Source organism: Adelges cooleyi, unplaced genomic scaffold, assembly GCF_023614345.1.
Source record: "Adelges cooleyi isolate 19-005CV unplaced genomic scaffold, UGA_ACOO_1.1 ACOO_flye_CR_arks_rails_tigmint_CR_PRNA_23, whole genome shotgun sequence".
NCBI classification, from domain to species: domain Eukaryota; kingdom Metazoa; phylum Arthropoda; class Insecta; order Hemiptera; family Adelgidae; genus Adelges; species Adelges cooleyi.
Window position 1 is genome coordinate 7393835 of NW_026095893.1, and position 25117 is coordinate 7418951.

Below are 25117 nucleotides of genomic sequence, written 5' to 3' on the forward strand. Positions count from 1 at the left end.
ACATTAATACAGCGACATTAACTACATAAAGTGTATTTATTTTTATTTCATATTGAATTTGTCCTCTGGTATTTGTTAAACTATTTCATAAAAATATACATGTCGATTCTTTTGTAATTTACCAATCTGTCTTAAGCAGTGCTTACATTTTTACAATAAAATAATATTAGCTTTGAAGAGAAATTGAGAATGTTTGTTTTTTTTTATAATTTGGCCAGAATCGGAAAAATTGTATTACGATTTTGATTTCTTAGGTAATGTGCGGGCGACCATTGAGTTGGCTGCCCAATTTTAGGTAAATGCAACTTTCGAGAGTAACTCGATGTAAATGTCTACACGAAATTCCATTTTTAATTATTTTTAGAACGTCTTACAAAATCTATAAAATTTGACTATTTTAAAAATATACGAGCATAATACTGTAATAATATAATATATCATTTTTGTAACCCGTGTATTTGCGAAATAACTGAGAGTGCCAACTTTAGGGACTACTTAATTCTTGTAAAACAACATTAGACTAGCATTTAATATTTATAACCATAATAGCCTAATTAAACTATAATTGAGCTGTATTTTTGAATTCTGAATTGAAGTTTTCAACGAGGTTTTTATATTTTATGGTTTGTTTTGGATTAATTATGTATTTCTAATTTAGATATTTTTACTATTTCATTTCATTTTCTCTTAAATATAAAATTTCATTCGTCTAAATTAAAGAAACAGAAAATGTTTCAATCACTTGTAGAGGATTAGCAGGGTTTCGGAATAAGTGTTCAAATGTATTTACTTCACTCCTACTTTCTTAACAACACCTCTCTTTGTATAATGTATTGCTCGACACTTGGCCAGTTTCTGAATGAAACATGAATTTCCAGAATAAAGCATAAAACAGACTTGGCCACAATATAGACTTTGATAGGCTGACTTTTTTTGGGAGGAGGTCTGGAACTTGGCCCTTTTTCACTGTTCGGTTTTTGTTTTTGAGATATCATTCCTTTTTGCGAGGCATTAGTGGGAGCATTTCGAACATAGAGCCGCGCGTTAGATTTTTCTCTAATACAATTTTTCTTAGAAAAGCGGCACTGGCTATTATTTTTTATACTTAGAACGAACGAACGAATTCTCCGGCGAAAAAAACACGGATATAGAGTATACAGACTGAATTAAATAATGATATTATTACGATTATTAAAATATTCTGTATTTGATAACCGAAAAAAAAAATAAGAAAACAATATATTTGATAAGTATTTACTTACAAACAATTGCTTATTGCCATATTATTGTAACGCTGAAAGAGAACGCGTTTGTTTCGACGGCGCGGGAATCTGAGCGTCACACACATCGTGCATTTAGAACTACACTCCCTAAAGCGTCATTAATTTTGAGTGAGTCGGTAACAAAAATTAAAACTTTGAAATTCTCCCCTTTTGAAATGGATTAATATTAAGGGCTCAATGTTTTACATTAACCTAAGCTACTCGAACTTAATCTATGTTTCAAATTTCAAAAGTTTATCTTAAACAACAAGATATCTCTGTTAAAATGTGGGTTAGAAAAACTAGATGAATTGGTTCGTGTAGATACACTGGTTTTGCTGGAACTTGGCCTAGCGCAATGCCGTGCGCTCAGATAACTTTTTTTAGAATTTTATAACTAGCTGTTGTACCCGGTTTCGTACGGGTAGTAAAATGATATAATTCTCCCCCATAACACATCGGCGGTTTAAGGGGAGGTCGCCGGCTCGTTGCGGGCGTTAGAGAGCGAAAAGATGACCCTTTAGATCTCCTCCCGTGCTCCTAACCTAACCGTTCTCCCGAAAAAAAAATCGCCCACTTATCATGGTATGTGAAACAACAGGTTTGGCGCCTCTGAATTTTAATTTATACTTACTCGTATTTATTTAATTCTTAAATAATAATCGTTTGTTACTCGTTTGCTTACAATTATAATGATAGTGTAAATAAAAAAATTAAAAATTGAGAGCTTAGCGCCAATAATCATGAAATTAGTTAATAGTTTTGGATGGTTTTGTCGAGTCATGCGGGTACTTGGGACGTGTTCCATACAACGGGACAGAAACTGTGCACATATGATGTGTCATAGTACTCTACGTGGTCGGCTTCTACATAGTAACAATAGTCGGTCACCACACCGTTCTTGCATACCACACGTTCGTTCAACGGCCGTACGTCTTTAGTGGCGTACCGAAACACCTTGACGGTCTTGTCCATTATCCATCTGCCGCTCTTCGTACCAAACGGCTTTTTTGCATCAATTATGAAGTCCTTGGTACACAACATTGCGTTGTAAATGAAATCGTGGCATGCGATCGGCGAACTGATTTCTTGATGGTCGTACTCAACTGCCGTGCCTGAAGCCCGGTACACGTGGCCGTGGACGGCCACTACACCGGCGTCCAGCACGGTGCCACCGAACTGCCACAACAACACCAGCTCGACGACAAACTTGGCCAGGGCAGTGCGCCCGTCCAGATTCAACCCCCGAAACGGCGAGCAGTCCAGACACTCTTCTAGATCCACGTTCACCACGTTTAGCCGATTGCCGTACGTCGCCGACAGTCCTTCCAAGCTGGCCAATAGTTCTACCTACATCGTACATAGTAAGTCAATTACATTATATTTACCGATAAACGACATGTTTAATATTTAAATATACTAATGGCGTCCTAATATTTGGATAAAAGATTTAGTGCCCCCTCCCCTATTGAACTTTTGAATTATTAATGTGTTGTATCTAGACGAAAAGCTAAGCATTTCCCAACCGTTAAGATATAAACTAACGTAGGATTTAATTTTTATAATTTGTAGTTGTTTGTTTATAGATAACAATTTGTTCAGTTTGGTTTGCACAAAATAGTTTATTGGTTAATATTTATCTAATAAAAAAGAGCCTTGATCCTCTCTGGCGATAGACTAACAACTGTCTAGGGTATAAAATCGTTAAGAAACATCATCATTGAAGAAAACAAAAAATGAGTCATTCAAATTAAAGGGTTTTTGTTTTGTTTTTCTTAAGTTAGGCACACAATTTTAGCATTATGTTTTCGTCCTTAATAAAAGTAAGATAACATTTAATTTGAAAATAAATTCCTGTATATGTATACCAAAATATAAAATGGTTACTATAAAGGTAAAATCAGTACAGAACAAAAATTATCATAGTATAAGCATTGATTAACTATACATAAATAGCCCACGCCGTGTTGAACAACTTCCCGTTCACAAGTGGGAGCCAGCAATGCATTAGCGTGATTTCCAAATTTTAAATATTTGCATAGTTTATCAATGGTATGTATAAGATAGCACAGTTAGAAGATGCAAGGGGGATCAAAGGAATAAAGTCGTAGCGATGAAGTTCAAGCATAGTACAACGGTGAACGGTAGTTATCCAAAGATTCATTCCCCCCACTTCTTGCCTGAATAGTCCTTTTATACATACTATATATACTATTGCAATTAAAATGCATACTGTCACCGTTAAAATAGTATAGTTGTTTTAATGCGTGAACACTGACCGATTTCTGTTTTTGGTGGTCAGTCTTGGTGCCGTTTACCAAAAACACGTTGACACGTCCATTGTCGCCGACAGCGCTCACCGCGGACTCCAGTGAGCACATGGACATCCATGACGGCCACGAGTCACTTATGAACACGTAGTGCACGTCGGTCACGCCCAAATCGAGCGCAATCAGCTTGGTCGCTCGGCGGTCTGGTTCTTCAGCGTACAACTTTTTGGAATTGACTAGGGACGTGGCGTCCACCACATCGGCGGGCGCCGATCTTCTATGGAAAGACCTCAAGTGCGAGTCGTTGTTGTGGTGCCGAAACGAACTATTGCACCTGACCACTAGATACGTGGCCACGAACAACAGCGCTATCACCATGATGGTGGATACCACATAAAAGTAGATGGACTTAATCTGTCCCGTTATGTCGTCCATCGCCTTACTGACGCCCGCGTGCAAGGTGTTCGCGTAGTCCTCTTTGGTCGCCCTGTCCAAATGTACGCATTTTGGACATACGCTCACTATTTGCCCGCGACTTATCTTCATCTATACAAATAAAACGAAATAATCATTATAGCTGTTTTTAATGACAGTGTACCAAACGCTTAAACGATGGCTATACAAACCTACGGACACAGCACCCCCGACAATGCACTCCGCGCTCACCTAATTAATCAGTTGACGTTACCATCGCGGACCGCCAATACCCTCGACCTTGCGCCCTATATTTTTGCCGTTTTGCTACAGCCGTCCATCAGATTGTCTTTTGTGTGCGTCCGTTTCAACTCCACTCTCACCTGAAACAGACAACGATGCTACAGAAGAAGTATAAAGCTCGCTCGCTTCTAACATTTCTCTTATGACTTCCTCCAAAATCATTATCCCCTGGAGAAACACTGTATTCTATATTTCCCCCGGTTTCAATTTGAATACCTTTGAAGTTGCTAAGAAATTATGGACCTACGGCTTACAAATCTAGGGAGCTGCAAAAATATAAAAACTTAATAAAATACAAACTGTCCGAAACAAAACGTTTTGTCCGATCACTAATTATCCTTAGTATGTATCAAACATAACTCTCTGCAATAACTTCAACATGAAAACAGTTCCTGGATGCTTTATACAGTCATATAACAGATATCACAACTCACTATTCAGTCATCCAAACACTCTGGCTAAAAACCTAGCATGACATGCTAAGAAACCCTCCTAAAAGATTAAAACGTAAGTGGTGCCGAGACTTATTACAACAGTAACAAAAAAAAAATCCAGTTGAGTGTCGTCGGCAGGCGGTTTCTTACTCAATTCAAACATGCTATTTTGTAAACAGAACTATCAATTATACTCATTATACTACATTGTATAGATTGTATATAACAAATAAATAATGAAAATAATAATAATAATAATTTATTATTTAATAACCTCACAGATTTAATCCCTTTCATTTTCTACTTCTTTCAAACTGTTATGAAAACTACTCATCAAAGAAAGTACAAAAAGTAAACATGGTTCCCCAGTTCAATAGTGCTTTAGGTGTTTCATCTAGCGTTTGATTTGCAGAGAACACTAGCAAAATTCTGTTCATTTCTGGAAATAACTTTCTAATAGATAATAATATAAGTACTTATATCATGGTTGTCAATAGTTGCACAGTCATATAACATATTTTATTATAGCACTATACTATTTCTGAACACCACAACAGTATAACGCTTTAAAATCATTGTTTTACCAAACGTCCTAGTGAATGTGCGCACGTATTATCAAAATATCAAATTTAAAAGTTGCTAATGCTGCTTTCATTTTAATGTACAATCAGAGATGGACAATTTTTATTTAAGTTAAAAGTTAACTCGATGACTAAACATTTTAGTCATTACATAATCATGATTAATTTAATCATACAATAACAAATACAATTAATCATGAATACAAATTTCAACTTTGAAGTACGATTAAATTAGTCATGATTGAAATATATAGTCATGGGTAATAGTTAAATTAATCATGATTAAAAAATTTAACGCGAATAATAGTTAAATTAGTCATGATTGAAAAAGTTAATCATGAGCAAAAGTTGAATAAATCATGATTGAAAAAATTAATCATGACCAAAACTAAAAAGTTAACTTTTTTGTTGGTACACGCGAATAAAGCTATTAGAGATTTAAGAGATACACTTTTTCACAATTTAATATTATTATGTATGATTTTAAACTATGAGTGTTTTTTTTTTGTTTCCCCTAAAACTAATTGATTAATATAAATTAATTAAATGATCATTGATCAAACGAGTATTAAGTAAAAAACAAATCATTAATTACGAATAACAATGATTCAAAATATTAATCTTGAACAATAGTTAAATTAGTCACGAGTAAATGAAATTAATCACGTATAATAGTTAATTTAGTCAGTATTTGTATAGTTATTTGTGTTTATACGAATAATCAACTTTTATTCGAAAAACTATTTAAATAAAATATTAACTAATAGTATTAAATTAAATTAACAGTATTATTAACAAAAATAAAAACCGAAGAAAACATAGAAGATGATGGCAAACAGCTTTGTATAAGAGACTTGTATAATGGATCAGATTTACTGAACACTCACCGGGAACAAGAAATCAGTGAACAGTTCAGGAACTTCATACGCATGTCATCAACAGACTTCGGGTGTTTAATAACTTTAGTTGGTTCTAAAATTTCCAAACAAAACACCAGATTCCATATAATTCAATAAAAACCGACAAGCAGTGGAGCGACCACGTCGCGAACCGAGCACGCCCGAATAATACAGTGGCGATAATAATGGCATACACATGCGAGCATTTGGACATTGGTAGGCAATAGGCATTACAGTTACATTACAACGTTACATTACGCCATAAATTATTTTTAAGTAAAACAGAATCGAATTTTTATAAATAATTATTTAGAAATATAAAAATAAACATATCGTGTAAAAATAAAAGACGTTTTGATTTATTTTTTTGAAAGACGCCCGACAACCGAGGACATCCTTAAAAAGAAGAAAAACCCTTGACCCTCGTAAAAGAGAAGTCTAGTCACTATAAGTATATAATACTCTCCCACGATAAGTATAATAAAACAATGACTTCATATATAATAACAGCCTACGATGACCATAAATACTAGTTTATTTAGAGCAAATTACTCCTGTTAAAGGATTATTGACTTTAAATTAGACAATCGATATTATAGATAATAGACATTCGAGTGTACATACTACATACTGGGACTTACGTTGTTAAGCAGTGTGTAACATATCCCAAATGATAATTTCCCGACCGAAAACGTGCACTAGTAATGATAAGACCAGATAGTAGCAAACAAGCGGAAACGACGAACAAATAGCAATTTTCAAAAAACAAAAATAACAATAATAGAGTTTGTTTGTTAAACCGCATTCGAATACTGACTGAGAATAACACCTATGCCAACACCCGACTCGTGAGTAAACAATACTGTTGTCAGTTGCAGTTGTCGCGTTCAAATGTTTATAAACCGCACGTATGTTTTGTAGAAAACTAACACTTTACCGACAAAAAAAACAATAACCGGCTTGCAAAAATATGTTGTGACTTATGGTTGTACACAGTACATATTATACTTTTTATTATTGATAGTTATTATTTTCCATTATCATCATTTGTATTGCCATTATTAGTTACTTTGGTTTTATGACCATTTCATGTTATACCCAAGTCCCAACAAAATAAATATTCGTCTATTTTAATCTATATTGTAGGATTATCTTAAATATTTATTTATTTGTTTTTTTTTAGATAACTACGATAACTTAGTAATCCGATAAATAGTTAGGATTTCTTTAAAATTGGGGGGGGCACAGGGTTGCAAAATAAAAAAAATCTGACCAATACTAATAGTTCTCAAATATTATGTACCCCAAAAAATGACGAATAGTGAGATTTAGTGGTCACAAAACCCAAATGTGTTATCAGTTTTAAAATTCACCTCTTATTGAGGGGATTAAGATGTTTTATTTTTTATTTGGTATAAGTGTACTTTACCGGGCACCTTTTTTTTCGATTTTTTTTTTTTTAATCGATAGTACGTTTAATGCTGATGAAATTTTGCTAATGAATTTTTTGCCGGACGAACTTAGTTTCGGAGTTACAGACGTTCGGCAAAAAATTCATTAGCATTAAACGTACTATCGATTAAAAGAAAAAAAAATCGAAAAAAAGGGTGCCCGGTAAAGTACATTTGTTCCAATTACTTTGGAAAACGATCCCATACAAAATGAATTGCTATGTTTTTTTTTCACCAATAAAATAAATTATATTGTGTATGTCTCTTATTGTAATTTTAGGTAAATACATAATGGCTAGTAGATGAATGTAAAATTTAAATTTAACAAAATAACGTGTGGTTATTACTTATTAGATATTGCCCCCGCGTCTTGCATAATCAATGTATATGTCGTGCCCCGCCGTTAAGTTAAAATATCAATGCTCGTTTTACTAACGAAACCAATGAAACGTGAACAAAGATAAGGTTATTTTTTAAACAAATTACAATACTATCTATCATTTCATTTATTTACTAGTATAAATTATAGAAACAATTTTGTAGTACATTTTATTTTTATTGTAATAAATTATAACATAGGTTCACCAAGTTCCATTTCCAAACATCTTACACATCAATTTATTTTTAAAATAATAGTAGTGAAATAAACAGGTTTTTGAAATGCAATTTTTGGAAATTTTACAAACAAAAAATCTTTACCAAAATAATATTTTCAAAAAACTATGGCTAGCTTTTTTCAATTTTGGAACATTGTGGGGGAAAGTTCTCGGTTCATATTTTCTCGATGTGATCGTATTCTTACTCATTAAACTTCAATGCAAAGCAAAGAAGAAATAAAATTGTTTTTGTATTCTTAATTTGCATTTAGTATCTATTTGTATTTGTATCGATTTGTTCATTAAATTTAATCTAGTCTTGTAAAAAGCAACAAATTCAACTAATATTGTATTATAGTAGGTAATTACTAATTATTTAATACAATTTGTATAATATAAGACTTAAGATGAAACATGATTGTATATTTTATGTTAAAGTAAAGCATTATGGACTACACGTTATCTTATAATTACATTATTAATTACAATTTTATCAGTGTAAACGTATCAATAATATGCCAATTTCAAAAGTTCAAAGTTATGCAACGTGTAACGTAAATAAACATAACTGATTAAAAACAAAACCATTTTCGATTGAATCAAATTAATTATATTATATTGTTTAGGCTTAGTCTTGTTGTTTTTTCCGTATTTATCTGTAAAAATTTAAATGTGAAAAATGTTCTATGCGCGAGTCATATTAATATTACACAATGGATTCCAAATATTATATTGACAGTACAAACATTATTACTATGTTTTTAGCTTCGGAAACTACATTTATTTTTTTACCAGTTGGTTTTGGGTAGTGTAAACACGTACAATCATCATCAGCTTCTAAAGGCCAAGCCTTGTTGTTGTAGCCAATCATGTCTGTCACATGCCCTCCTCTTAAGACTTTGGTAAGAGGTACAACCCATCCAACGGAAGATTTCTTCAAAAAAGGACTTACTCGGTCTTCCTCTAGTTCTTTTACCAGCTATTTTTCCTTCTATAATGATGGCGATGAACTCATTGTGTCTTAGTAGATGACCAATTAGCTTTATTTTTCTTTTCATTACTGTGTTCATCACTGTTCTTTCTTCATTGACCTCGTTCAGCACTGCTTCATTCGTCTTATGTTCTATCCAGCTTGTTCCTGTCATTTTCTTCCACATCCACATCTCCGTCGCCTCCAGCCTATCTTTTTCATATTTTCCTATCGTCCACTATTCACAACCATATAGTAATATACTCCAAATGTATGTTTTTACGAATTTCTTTCTTGAACTTATACTCAGATGTTTATTAGCAAGAAGTGTCCGTTTTTTCTCGAAAGCTTGTTTTGCTAATGTAATTCGTCTTCTTATTTCTTTCGTAGCTTTATTGTCATCTGTTATCAAGCTTCCTAAATAACAGAATTCATTTACTTGTTGTAACTGCTCATTGTTGAGCGTTATATTTATATTTGTTATAACTTTACTTATAACCATAACTTTTGTTTTTTTGGAGTTAATTTTTAGTTTGTACTTGTCTAGAGACGAGTCAAGTATATGAAGCATTAAATTCAACTCTTCCTCGCTGTCAGCTAGAAGAGCTATGTCATCTGCAAAGCGGATGGAGTGAAACCGTTTCCCATTTATCGATATTCCTCTAGAGTGGTCTTTCATTTCATCTATTGCATGTTCAATAAATAAATTAAACAAATATGGAGATAAAGGGCAACCTTGCCTTACTCCTTGACGAATTTTCGCTTCTCTCCTGCTTTCATTTACTTCTATTTCAGTGGTTTGACCCTTATACAAGTTCAATATTAAGCGCCTGTCTTACACGTACAATACGGATATGGAATGATGGCCACCGTTGAAAATCTCGGGTGGTCACCCATCCGGGATCAAGAAGCGACATACACAGTTAAATATCGGGTGACAACTGACAAGTGACATCCAATACCACTGCGCACACATAAGATTATTGTTATCTGGTATACATTTTGGGAATTTAGAAAATAACAGTTATTCAAAATGTTTTATTAATCAGAAAAATGGTAAATTATATCTTTATAACTGTATGCCCTCAAAATAACTGTGTTATTGTAAGTGTTTTACATGGCGTAAACGATGCCACCTTGTTAAGAACTGAAAAAACGCAAAAGTCAACAAAAGTTTTAATCCTTACAACTTTGATAATAGCTTGATTTTTTAAAAAAAAGGTTAACTTGTATTTAATTTTAACCAAATTTAATAATTCTGATCTCATTAAAAAATTGTGATGTTCAATTTTATTAAACTAATTGTGTTACTACATTATGGTAAGTATTTTAATTTGATAAACATTTTTACCACTTAAACATTCCTAAACTATTTTCTAAATTTAAAATAAACAGATTGAATAGTTTTTATTGATAAATATATTTAAATATATTAATTTGTATTTCCTAATGACAATATCCCCATAAGGCTAACTAGGGGGAGTGAGGGATTTTCGCAAAATACATTTCTAATAAAAACTTTTATTTTAACTTCTTCGTGAAAACTTTTAAACAAAAGTTCCATACAACATTTTGTTGACGACCAAGCAGGTCTTATCTCGGGTTTTTTTGGACTTCGAGAACATTCAATCACGTCTAATTAAAGCTGAGCGGCCGTGTCGCTTCTATTGATGATATATTATAACTAATGGTTATGCATCAACTTTTTAAACATTTATTACATTTATGTGTTAAATTGATATCAACGGAAAATGTTAACATTGATAATTTAAATATGCACACAACCTTGCTACGAGATGATTAAATTTGGCTAAAAATAAATATTAATTAGGATATTTGTTATCACTTTTTGGCAACGCTAATTAAAACCAAGCATTACCTATTCACTATTAACTACTTGTAGAGATAACCTTTTTTTTATAATTGTATTAATAATGTATGTCATAATAGATTATGGTAAATTAATAGTGTAATTATTATTTTTTAATAAAAATTAATTAATAATTACTTAAAAAAAATTACGACCACCCATAGCTAATATTTCATAATATCTAGCAATTTATTAAAATCTGAAGTTCTAACTTCAAATTTGTACCAACCACATACCTGCTTATAAGTTTTGATGTTTTTATAAATTTAGTACTTAGGTAAAAAATCACCCCCCGAGCTTTTTTATTTATAGATATTATTAATAATTAATTTATTAAACAGACAAATATAAATATTAAATTATTATCGCAGATGATGACACACCACCTGTATTTTGGCCGCAATTTCATTGTGCTGAGGACAAAGTGTTGTACTCGTAGTAGAATTTCATAATTTGTACAGTACACAGAGAAGAACTTTACTTATGCCTTAATGATTTATTTAATTTTTTGATCACAAACACAATCTAAGTCATTCGTTCGTAAAGATTTTGTTTTGTTTCTTCATTTTTAAGTTAGTGAGACTGAGTATTACTAAAAAAAAACTTTACGACACAGATAACGTTCTCTTCTCTTCTATGTGTTGTGAACTTTTGGTCATTTTACTGTGAATATTGACCGTTTGTCTTTTGCAAAGCAGTTTTGATGGAAAAAAATTGTAATTTATCCTATAGAAATGTGATAGTGATAGTCTAGAGACTCTAACTACAACCCCGAATAGTTGGGGATTTTTGTAAATATCATTACCTAATTGGTACTGTGTTAATCGTTAAAATTTAGTGCTATAACTGTGGAATTTCACCGTCTTAAAACAGCAATTAACGAGCTGCGTCCACCGGTTCCTCGTGAAACGGTCATGCGTTCACCTTTGTCCTCACATGAGCGTCCGCATGACCAAGCTTTAAAAACAAAATAAACCCACGGGACGCTGCTGCTGTTGTAAAAAACATGTGTCTACATTCTAAAATTAGATTGCCCATTTAGATATTATATATTATGCCAACATCGGCGGCACCGAAACGATAACACTGTGATATGTAGTGTATTTATGAGAATAACAGCCGTAATTTATCTTTTAAAAGTATAAACCCAACACGACTTTGATACGAAAAGCGATTAGCCGTGTTTTAATGAGTTCGGCTTATCTAAACTAGGGTACACTCGGATAGGACGCCGGTCAGCGGCCGATGCCCGTTGTAAAACCGGTCGCCGACTGCAGTGCTCTACCAGCTATCAAGTCGGGCGAGTCTTAGACGTTGTGATTAAAATTCGCTACAACTCACTAAATTAATTATCACAAACAAAACTTATTCGTTCTTTTTTTTTTACAAGTTAGCGTTTAAATAACACTGCATCATGGTGGTGAACAACAAGCCCAAAGTGGAGAAACGCAAACAAATCAGCGTCAAATCCATCGCTGACGTGGAGGACGTGGTGGCCATGAAAAAGACTTTCAACCGACACCTTCACTTCACCCTGGTCAAAGACAGAAACGTGGCCACCGTTAGGGATTACTACTACGCACTGGCGCATTCCGTCAGGGATAGTCTGGTCTCACGATGGATCAGAACGCAACAACACCAATACGCGATAAACCCAAAAGTAAGTTTCCCAAAATATCAATTACAATTTTTTTTTGATCGTCTGGTGTATTACTTTTTGATAAACTGCGTGACCAATATAACATTGAGTAAACTATGTAAATTAGACAAAAGTAATGCGTGCTCATTCACACCTACCTTATAAATATATACTATCAAACTTGAAGATTTTTATAATAACTTTTTTCACGAATAAAAACATTTTTGTTCAAAAGTAAAAATAATTATTCATGAATTAAATGCTTGAAAATTGTTTTTATATTTGAATAAAGATGTATTGAATAATGCCCATCTTTGCCCATTAAATCTTGGGCAGGATAAAATTTCCTACTTGGTTCACTTCGATAAAGCATTGTGCAAACTTCATCCTAACAGTAGTGCTAGTAACATTAAAATATTAAATTTTGGTAATTTTAACAATCTAGTTAGTAATCGCTCAGGTAAAAAGTATACTACAGTCTATCCTTTTTCCCGTCCTAAATGTTTTACTTTAATAACTTAATAAGTAATTATTAAAAACTGCTTATCGACTAGTCGAAGTTTTTAGCAAATTATTAGTTTAAAACGTTAATACAGTCTTTTTTTATTATGTTTAAATGTCCCTTGTGATTTTAGCACTTAAGAAATGGGGTTTTATTTTTGTAAATTCGAAATTTGGCAAACTATTAACTGTAAAAGTATAAAAAAATTATAATTTTAAAAGTTCTAATATATTCTAAAATATTGTCTGGGTATACTGTACAGTTAAAAACTAATGAATGTACAATGGAATTTTATTGGGCTTAATACTTATAAACATTTAAAATTTAAATAGTTCAACATAGATATTTGAGTTATTCATATAAATTATATTTTATGGTTTTGGTTATTTATTTTTGAAATAGTGGTTGGATCTTTCGGATGACATAAAAATTTATTATACTCAAATTTTATGACCTGTCTATCTTTACAAATTTGAATTTTTTTTATCTATTAAATAATAAAATTATTTTTTTAAATAAATGTTATAAACATAGGTGTATAATATATGTACGTTTTGTAACTGTAGTTTTATAATTAAACTTAATTAATTAAAATAAAATAGTATTATTGTAAAAAATAAATTTAAAATGTTAACAATTTTATCTGGTTCTTCGAAGAGCCAAATAAATCGCATTTTTAATAAAATGTAGGTATATACCATTTTGTTTCGTTTCCCTTTATCATTAGCTGCTTCAAAACTTTAAAGTGTAAATTTATGTACTTACTGCAATGCCAAAAAAAAAATTCAACAAATATTGAATTAGTTTACGTTATTCAGCTCTGACCTATGCAAACTATACTACGGTCTATACCCATAACGTTTCTTATGAAATTGTACTAAAACCTACCATATGTAATACTACTCTGTGTAGTTTACTTATTTGGCATATTTTAAAAAGGCTAGAATTGGAGATAAGTATACCGTCTGTTAAATATTTTGTCACGTAAAAGGTATATGCGTTTACAATGTAAACTTGACATGCACTATCTTGTGACATATTTTTCGATCGCCATAAAAATATGCCATAAATTTACCGACTAGATATTATAATAGGAAAACATTTATTTTTATTTAAAAGTTACATTATAGTTATTATATTTAAGAATTTAATAAATCTGTTAACTTAAAAGTAAGTGATCAAATCAAGAATATTATTATGTAATGAAGAAAAAAATGATGTTTAAAAAAACAATAATCATTAAGGCCTCTTAATAATGAATATTTTTGAAAAATTGTTAATATTCAAAAAAATAAGTCTTTTTCTATTGATTATTGTGGTCTATTGCCATAATATATTCCTTTATTAAGTTAAAAATGTCTACTGTTTCAAGGTTAATAACTTTTGACCTTGATGAAAGAAGTTTTATATTTAAACATGGATATCTGGCAACGGTTTAGTTGAAAATACACTATCGCTGTATCACACAAATATTATTACATATTTTCTGGATGTTGCCACATTGACATAGCACAACATAATTTTATACCTATTTTGCACAGATTTTTGGTAATATATCAACAAATTATGGAGCGTATTATTTTTTTAATAGATTTTACTTCCAGATATTTTTTGAAAACTACATTTTTATACAATTTCATTGTGACGAGTAAGAAAATAAACCTCATTGATAATAAATTATATATACACCTATATATATATAATATATTCGCAAAGTTTTTTCTATGTAATGAATTTTCCTTTATTATATTAATACAATTGTTATCGTCAATATGTTGGTTTTACCATTAATTAATTTTATTTTACACCATAATAATAATCATAATGATGTTAAATCAATTTCCCGATTGATGAAAAAAAAAATTCCCGGTTCTATTTCTATAATATTTAATAACAATTGGGGCCAGTGCAAACATAATATATAATTATTCAATGATGCAAAACATTTATGAATAAATAATATGTATTTATACTTAAAAATAAATTTTATTTAGAAGACTTTTTAATTTATCGGAAAATCTATTCAACGTAAGACACTCATTTTCTCGCAATATAATTACAGTTATGTTGTTTTACTTATTAAACGAATTTTTATTTATGCTATTGTGTAATATTATAAAAATATCAAATATTTACCTTTTCTAGTGCTTTTTACCAGTGCTATCAACTTTTAAAACTTAAATGAGAATGTATTCGAGAAAAAAAAACTATAAAAATTGCAATTATTTTTCAAGAAAATGAGTGTTTTTCTTTAATAATTGGATAACCCTGTATTTTTAGAAATTGTTTTTAATATAGACATAAATCAAAAAAATGTATCTAATATAGTACTTAATAATAATTTTACGTATTTAAAATTAAATATTTGTTATATTATATTATTAAATATTAATATTTTTTTATTAAATATTAATTTGTTTTTATTAAATATTAATTTGTTTTTATTAAAAAAATAATTCAGATTTTTATGGTACTAAATAGTGACTTAAAATTGTATTTAATTATTTTAGGAACTTAAATCAACTGAAAATATACTGCTTAAAAGAAAACGAGTTTTGAATGATTATTCGACAAAATACAAGTATAAATTAAAAAGCACATAGGTTTTTCCGAGCACATTTTTCACCGATTATTTAAACTATTAAATACTTAAATACCTACATAGAAAACCCATGAGGTTTTAGCGAGGCCCAATGCAAGCTAGAGTGAATTTCTAATTTTTTAGTCAGTTTTTGCGCGAAACTGTTTAAAAATAGATACATTATGCGCGGCTGCATTTATCGCATAACACTACTACTATATTAAGATACCTATAATGCTCATAGTATGTTTAGAATCAACAATATTCAATAAACACAAAAGCTAATTTAAAATAATTTTCTATTTCTCTATCAATACATATATTTATAAATTTTACCCACCTGGGTGGGTAAGCTAATGTAGGAATCCCGAAACAATTGTAACCAACGTTGTTATAATTTAATATAAACAATTCATTTACTTTGTGATAATAATAACAAGTAATTCAAGGGGTGCAGAACCCCACAAAATCTTCCGATGAACAATTGTATTTTTTAACTACTCATTTAAAAAAAAATCATATTTTTTAATAATGGTTCAAGTGGGCAATGGCTCTAAAATGTATAATAACTAATCGACTAATCATCATCGTACTCATAGAGGACTTTCGGTATTTTGTTTATGGTAATTGCGCTATAATATTCCTATAGTCGATGCGATTATAATAGTACTGTACATGATGAACACACCATGTTTGTGAATCGTGGCCAACAGGCCATTAACGTGGTTGTGTGTGCATCTAAAAATACTTGCGGCGCATAGACAATAATATTATTACTAAGTCGTTCGGTGAAGGGAAAATAAAAATGTGTCAAAACTCAAACGCTGATGGTAATATAATAGTCATCTAGAAAGTCTTATAATATCAGAGCAAACTCTAAACGCTGCGGTAAAATTGGTTTATAGGGTCAAATTTAGGGTATTTTTTTTTTTAATTCTTTGAATTTTAGTTATGTACACTGTACATGTTTTGTCGACACTGTCTGCTGCAAATTGCCCATGAAATATTTTTGTCACTTCTTTACCTCGAGATCTGCAGTCGACTGCCGCCCAGTGCTGCTAGTCCCGCATTGTCGTCCGTGCAATCGTTATATACACCGTATGTTATTCTTGACCGTCGACCAACAGTAAAATACAGTTTATTTATTGTCAACCATGTCGAATATCGATCAGCTCCGGAAGCAAATAAGTGTGCGGTCCATCGCGGGCCTGGAGGACGTTACTTCTCTAAAAAAATCCTTCAACAGGCACTTGCACTTCACTCTGGTCAAAGACAGAAACGTAGCGACGGTCAGGGACTATTTTTTTGCTCTCGCGTACATGGTCAGAGATAACCTGACTTCCAGATGGATTCGCACACAGCAACACTATCACGAAACCGACCCAAAGGTGATGTTCAAGGCCGACTCTTTTAAAACTGATTATACTTAACTAAACCTACTTAAATTCGATCACCTTTCGCCAAAATAATCAGCTGTAATCGACTAAAATGTTGGGAATATTTATCTTTTGTTTTTTCTTCAATACATTAAATTACATTTAAATACATTTTTCTTCGACTCACGAATAGTCAAATAAATGAGCATAATATGGCCCTCTTAAGTTCGCCACACCCTCTGTATGCAATATAATATAATATTATCTACACTACTCTCACGCCATAATGATGACTAAAAATATGCTAGTGAACAAAATAATAATTAACTCAAAATTTTTTTTTTACTACTATAACTATCTATTTTAAAGAAAATTGACTTAAATGTCTGTTAAATTTGACGATGAACCTTATATAAGTTTATACTTAAACAATTAATATTGACTATTAAAATAAAAAATACATTTTTTTAATGCAAATGATTTGTAGCGTGTATTGAATTGATTGCTTTATTATTGATATTAACACATTTTATTCCGTTTACACATCTAACCAATAGGTACTATTGAAAAATAAAATATCCAATTTACTTAAAAACTAATAAATCTCAATAAAATATTTGGTAATGTCTAGATGAATAAGTTACCATTTTCTTTGAATTTGAGTTCGAATTGGGTCAATGTGTATGATAATAATAGCATTATGTTTCATAATGAATTTCATACCTTGCAAGTTAATCGTGCCAATTAGAAGTAGTGTTTCATAATCAATTGGGTCACAGGTATCAATGGTTTTTTTTTTTTTTATTAAATATTAATAACCCATGTTATCACTTCACATTATTTTACAATTTACTCTGTCTAAAGCTTTAATATCTTGGTTTAACCCTAGACCGCCGACTTACCTGGGTCCATCATATTCGTGCAAAAAGAATTCAATTAAACCTTCGAATCCGCATGCTTAAAACGTTACTTATTAATAACAAACATACTAACTTAAACTTAAAACTACTAATTTATAAATCCCATATTAAACCCATTTGGACCTATGGTCTCCAACTATGGGGAAATGCCAAAAAATCAAATTTAAATAGAATCCAGGCATTTCAAAATATTACTTTAAGAAAATTAACCAACTCCCCTCCATACGTTTCAAATTATACCCTCCATACTGATATAAAAATTAAAACTGTAAAAGAAGAAGCTATAACATATTACAAAAGATTCCACACTCGACTAGCCACTCACTCCAATCCCCTAATAAAAGGTCTGTCAACTAATGTTATTCCTGGTAATCCTCCGAGACGCTTGAAGCGCAAATGGTGTAGAGACCTATTAACTGAATGAACAGACATAAATCAGACAAAAAATTAAAAAATAATCACTTAAAAGTGTCATCAATGGGTGGCTTCTTTTATCATGTTCTTTTCATGTTATACTATTATTTTAGCCAATATTCTGATTATACCAAATTGGAACAGATTGTGTATTTATTAATAAAGGGGAAAAAAAAAACTGTCTAAAGCTAACACTTTAGACATACAACATGCAACTTGCCATATTACTATTGCAAGCGACTCATGAATATTTACTACAATATTAAGAAGTGATTTAAAACTTAAAAATTACAAATAGATATTCAAAAAGAAAAAGTAAGCTGAGAAAAACAAGCTTATTAAAAAAAAGCATTAAAAATAAGTACATCATTAGTTTGGACTTGTTTACAAAAATATATTTCAGAATACCTGCAATCCCAATACTAAATTACCAAAACTTTATATATTCTCATCTATCACAAGTATATAGATTTATAAAAATTTCGTTGCTATTATATAATTTTAATTTATGTTAAAAAGATTTAATTAAGATTTTTTATCCAGTCTGAAATACATGATTATGTGTGTCAAATTATCATAAACAAAATATTAACTGTATATTTGAATAATCATTTTTTTCAGCGTATTTACTACATGTCCCTTGAATATCTGGTAGGTCGTTCTCTACAAAATACCATGATTAACTTGGGTATCCAAAGTAGTGTCGATGAGGCGTTATATCAAATGGGATTAGACATAGAAGAACTTGAAGATCTCGAAGAGGACGCGGGCTTAGGAAATGGTGGTTTGGGTAGACTGGCTGCCTGTTTTCTTGATTCCATGGCTACTTTGGGTTTGGCGGCTTATGGATACGGCTTGAGATATGAATACGGTATATTCGCCCAGAAGATCATTAATGGAGAACAGGTAAAACTCACGAATTCCTAATGATATGCCAGTTCAGTATTTTATAAATTATAACAAATATATTGCAGATCGAAGAACCTGACGATTGGCTTCGTTTTGGAAATCCATGGGAAAAGGCTAGACCTGAGTACATGTTACCCATTCATTTCTTTGGTAAGGTTCTTGACACACCGACTGGGAAAAAGTGGATCGACACTCAGGTATAATGTATACATTTGTATATTAATATCTATTGATAAGAACCATTGAATGATATTTTATAGTCCCAATTTTTTTTGTTTAGGTCGTATTTGCAATGCCTTATGACAGTCCGGTCCCGGGGTATCAAAATAATATTGTGAACACTATGCGTCTGTGGTCTGCCAAGTCTCCTGTAGAATTCAACTTAAAATTCTGTAAGTATTAGTTCTTTTAAGGGAAATTAGGTTAGAAAACTATTCATTTTTAAAGTATTAAAATATACCTTCAACCATAGTTCATTAAAAATAACAAATTAAATGAAAGTTTTAAAATGTACATAAATATAGATTAATATAAATATAACTTCTTCTTTACTTCACCACCATTCCCTACTAATTTCTTAACTTTTGCTTAAAATCCTATCACACTACCAATGGACTCCAATTATTCTAATACCATTAGTAATAAACTTCAGCTATATTTTAGCTTAGATGCATAGCTGAAGAAAAGTTATTAATTTTTTAATGATGAGTTTCCTTTTTATATTGTGTGTACACACAGTAACTTTTTTTCTACTGGAATGATTTGCTCAATCAGCATATCTATAGATCTCAAATAGTGTCTTTGTACTTCTAAGGAGGTAAAAATTGAATGAGCTCACTTCTTCATTCTTAAAATTAGGAAAACGCCTAAAATAATTTGATAATTTTTTAACATATAACTTTCACTTACTATGTATAATAATACCTCCACCAAAAATGGTTGGAGTGTATCAAATTTATTAAGGAACAACCTTTATTGGATATGCCCTTATCTAAAAATTGACTCACTCACGAGATTTTTCCAACCTAAACAAGTAAAATTTAATTGTTGGTTATAGTCAATGACGGCGACTACATTGAAGCAGTTCTCGACAGAAACTTGGCCGAAAACATTACTCGCGTTTTATACCCCAATGACAATTCATTTGAAGGTAAAGAGTTGCGTTTAAAACAAGAATATTTCATGTGCTCGGCTACACTACAAGTAATTGCTAGACTCGTGAGTGTTATATAGTGGAGTGCTGTAGTGATGCTTATTGTTTTTAGGACATTATTCGGAGGTTTAAAGCGGCCAAACCAGGAGCACAGGTGCGAGCCGACTTCTCCGAGTTTCCATCTAAAGTTGCTATACAACTGAATGACACTCATCCATCTTTGGCCATTCCTGAATTGATGAGAATCCTGATCGACATTGAAGGTTTAACGTGGGAAGATGCTTGGGACATAACCGTGAAGACGTGCGGGTATACCAACCACACAGTGTTACCTGAAGCCATGGAAAGATGGGCTGTGTCATTAATGGGTTCAATGTTGCCGAGACACATGCAAATCATTTACCATATTAACTTCTTACATTTACAAGTAATTAATATTAACATTTGCACTATAGAATTATTATTAAGTGATTATAATTTGCTCACAGGTTGTTCAAAAGAAATGGCCGGGTGACTTAGCACGCATGAAGCGAATGTCTCTGATAGAAGAAGACGGGGACAAAAGAGTAAACATGGCACATTTGTCTATTGTTGGATCACACATCGTCAATGGAGTTGCTCGTATCCACTCGGATATCCTTAAGAACGACTTGTAAGTTTAAAACTAAATCGATGATAATAAAATTACCTCAAATTTTCTAAGGGTATTCAAGTGTTTGGTCTGAAAAAAATTGTGAAAGTGTAGGCGCCTTCTTAAAATAGTGACGATACTTTTTTGAAAGTGAAGTTGCAAGACTGATTTAACATGAAAAATGCCATACTTGCCGATATCAGTATAGATGTTAGGCTGTACTAATTATGAATAATGAAAGTGTGACAGCTGTGAAGCTGAAATAAGATTATAATTTTGGTTTCAGTTTTCTCACTCAAATTGTTTGAAAAAGTTGCAAGGGTGAAATAGTACATACTAAATGTGTCTGTTGTATTTGGTTATTTACAGATTCAGAGATTTCTTTGAGCTTACACCAGAAAAGTTCCAAAACAAAACCAACGGAATTACTCCTAGAAGATGGTTGCTTCTTTGCAACCCAAATTTGTCTGATATCATTGGAGAGGTAATACTCTTAGTTTTGTCTAAGTACTTATAAACGGAATCTAACATAAATTATGTTATGTTTGCTTATAGAGAATCGGTGATAACTGGATAACACATTTGGAAGAACTCAGTAAATTAAAGGAACTAGCGGATGATCAGAGTTTCATGTTAGACATACAAAAAGTTAAACAAGAAAACAAAATGAAACTAGCTCACTGGTTGGAAACTGAGTATAATGTCAAGCTTAATCCTAATTCAATGTTTGATATTCAAGTATGTAATCCATCCTAATAAATGTTATTCTATTGTTTAAAATCTAATTGATAAAAGGTTTATCCTATCTTTAATCTTAGTCTAAACGCTCAAGTTACATGTTGTGTATAGTGTTGTAGATATTTTATCTCTGACAGCAAAATATTAAATTAATATTTTAAAAAAATGTGAAAATATTATACAAATATATTTTTGGCCATAAACATTTTAAATTTATTTAAAAAATATTAATATTTTTTTGTGCGCGTGATAGTACATTTTAGTAATTTGTCTCATTTAGTAAATGTTTTAATCTATTCATTTTATTTTATTTTAATTTAGGTGAAAAGAATTCATGAGTACAAGAGACAATTGCTAAACTGCTTGCATATTATCACTCAGTACAATCGAATCAAGAAAAATCCAGATGGTGAATTTGTTGCCAGAACCGTGATGATTGGCGGAAAAGTTAGACAAAACTTTAAGAAATAAAATATTTGCTTTATATTAATTTCTTATACTTATGTACTAGGCTGCTCCTGGATATTATATGGCCAAAAAAATCATCAAGCTCATCAACTACGTAGCCAACATAGTGAATAACGATCCCGTGGTTGGTGACCGCCTGAAAGTGTTGTACTTAGAGAATTACCGTGTGACATTTGCCGAAAAAATTATACCCGCAGCTGATCTCAGCGAACAAATTTCCACAGCCGGCACCGAAGCATCCGGAACCGCAAACATGAAGTTTATGGTAAGTACCGATGGCATAGGACCCAGAGAGATTTTAATAGTCAACTGATCAATCGTAATATTTTCTATGTCCTAAAAATTATAAATATCTTTGAAAAACTGCCAATAATCTTGTAAAACTTCATAATTTTTTAAACGCCCATTTACCGACAAACATTTTTTTTGTACGGTTTTATTCATATAAATTTAACTGATCACCGTTACCATTGTCAGTTTTACTCTACACTTTTATTTTTTTCTAGCTGAATGGCGCGTTAACCATCGGCACTTTGGACGGTGCTAACGTGGAAATGGCTGAAGAGATGGGAGCAGAAAACATGTTCATTTTTGGAATGACAGTCGACGATGTTGAACTGTTAAAGAGAAAAGGATACAATGCATATACATACTATGAATCGAATCCGGAACTCAAGCAATGCGTCGACCAGATCCAAAATGGTTACTACAGCCCCAACAATCCAGACGAATTTAAGGATATTGTCGACGTACTTCTTAAATGGGACAGGTGAGAACTTTCATTGTCCTGTAAGCTTAAACACGTTGATAAGTTAATTATTTCAACGAGCATTTTGTTCACTCACTAGATTCTTCTTGTTAGCCGACTACGAGGACTACATTAAAGCCCAAGACAAGGTCGACGAAACATACATGGTATGCTTGTAAATTTGTACACTTCCCCCAATCTCATAACAAAGCATTATATTATTAATACTTTTGAATTTACTCAGGACCAAATAAAATGGACACGTATGGCCATTTTAAACATCGCTTCGTCAGGAAAGTTCTCTTCAGATCGCACCATCACTGAATATGCCAGAGATATCTGGGGTGTTGAACCAACATGGGAAAAGTTACCAGCCCCCCATGAGCGCATTGCTGATCTTCCAAAGCCACAAGTCTAATTTCTTGTGTTTTTATTTAATAGATGCAAATATATGTTTTTATGTATAATTTTTAAGCAATAGATTCTTATTAATCTTTACAAAATTGTGTTCCTCACTTTTTCCTCAAGTTTTTGTGTTTTATTATTTTTTATTAAAATTACTTAATTTAAATTTGAAACAAATTATTAATTTATAGTTGATTGTTTTTATTATATTCACTGTTTTTATTAATTTTTAGTGAATTATATTATGTTGTCAAATACTAAAATATTAATGCATTAAATATCATATTTTATAATAATGTATCGATATTATTATTATTTCAATCAAACTTCTAGGTATTTGATGAAACAAAATAAATAATTTATTCATTTACCATACAAACCGATATTATCTTAATAATTCTATAATCTATACAATATATACACAACAATAATTATTGAATAATATGCAAGCCAAAAAGGGAATAGGACTAAAATTGTCCTTAATAATTACATTATAATTCATTGTATTTTTTTTTTTAAATAATCAAAATTAATAAAAAATAGTTTTTAAGAAACTAAAATTACACATACACAGCTATTGTGAATACATTTCCGAGATTGTGTTTGAATATGTATTGTATTTAAATACTTTTTTAAACATAATATTTAAAATGTATTTTATACATATTTTTTAAAATAGTTTTTAACAAATCTGGCCTTTGGACTTATACCGATTATTAAGATTAACTTATGTTGTGTAATGTCCTGTCACTACTTTTAATATTACATAATTCTATTAAAAACACTAACTAAAATAGAATTGTTAGCTGTTTTTTTTATTAATGTTAGCTAAATTTTAGTTAACAATAAGTGTTTTATGTCCATTCTAATAAATATCAAATCTGTTGGCAATATCCATTTCTTATAGATTCGTTTGAAATAAATAATAAGATCGCAAATTACATTAAAAACCTGTTTACTTGAAAATTAATACATTTGTTAACAAATATTTTTATTACAAAATTACAATTGAATATAAATATTGAGAATACTAACTAAAAAGTGTTAACACATTGCAACATTGTAAGGTACAAAATTATTATTCTAAAAAAATAACAGTGAAAGGTGATATTGATATATAAACATTCTATAACTATTCAGTCTTTTGCAATATACACATCAAATAACAAAACTATAAAAAACAAGTAAAAATGATTAAGTAAATGTCATAACTTACAAAGTAAACATTAAACATGTTTTTTTTTTGTAACTGTGCGGATAAGGAATATTGAATTAAAATTATATCAATGGTTTAACCAATATAGGAATAATGTTAACCACATTACTCAAAATGAAAAATATGATTTGTTAAATTTTCACTTGAAAATGTAATTTTGCTTAACCCTTCATTGCATAATGTTCCATATATGGAACAATTATATTTATTGTTTATACCCGCTCATGCTATACATCTTTGTATGCACAATGTTCCAAATTCTTTAATTAGCGTTTTCCATGAAACCAAAACTAAAAAAAAAAATGTATTTTAATTGTTTTAAGTAGTATTAAGAACATTTATAGAATATGGTTAAAAAAAAATTCAT

General features: G+C 30.9%; 2 protein-coding genes across 8 annotated transcripts; one reads left to right on the plus strand and one right to left on the minus strand.

Moving 5' to 3' along the window:
• Window positions 1-353: 353 nt before the first annotated feature.
• Window positions 354-18090, minus strand: LOC126835701 (uncharacterized). Of its 6 annotated transcripts, none has more exons than XM_050568460.1 (3): window positions 18051-18090; window positions 3542-4078; window positions 354-2612 (listed from the first exon to the last, which is right to left on the minus strand). In XM_050568460.1, exons 2-3 carry the CDS (start codon window positions 4076-4078, stop codon window positions 2043-2045), a joined length of 1107 nt encoding a protein of 368 aa, XP_050424417.1. In that variant the 5' UTR covers window positions 18051-18090; the 3' UTR covers window positions 354-2042. The 6 variants fall into 6 exon arrangements, with proteins under 6 accessions (XP_050424417.1, XP_050424416.1, XP_050424412.1 ...); XM_050568459.1 differs by lacking the exon at window positions 18051-18090 and adding an exon at window positions 16797-17082; XM_050568455.1 differs by lacking the exon at window positions 18051-18090 and adding an exon at window positions 6805-7015.
• Window positions 12313-23830, plus strand: LOC126835697 (glycogen phosphorylase). 2 transcript variants are annotated; one of them, XM_050568445.1, is made up of 14 exons: window positions 12313-12710; window positions 19104-19388; window positions 19457-19588; window positions 19672-19783; window positions 20449-20594; window positions 20657-20971; window positions 21033-21196; window positions 21545-21659; window positions 21731-21913; window positions 22235-22360; window positions 22425-22646; window positions 22888-23150; window positions 23230-23296; window positions 23374-23830. In XM_050568445.1, the coding sequence occupies exons 1-14, from the start codon at window positions 12465-12467 to the stop codon at window positions 23545-23547; spliced, it is 2550 nt and encodes an 849-aa protein (XP_050424402.1). In that variant the 5' UTR covers window positions 12313-12464; the 3' UTR covers window positions 23548-23830. The 2 variants fall into 2 exon arrangements, with proteins under 2 accessions (XP_050424402.1, XP_050424403.1); XM_050568446.1 differs by lacking the exon at window positions 12313-12710 and adding an exon at window positions 16823-17160.
• Window positions 23831-25117: the final 1287 nt, after the last annotated feature.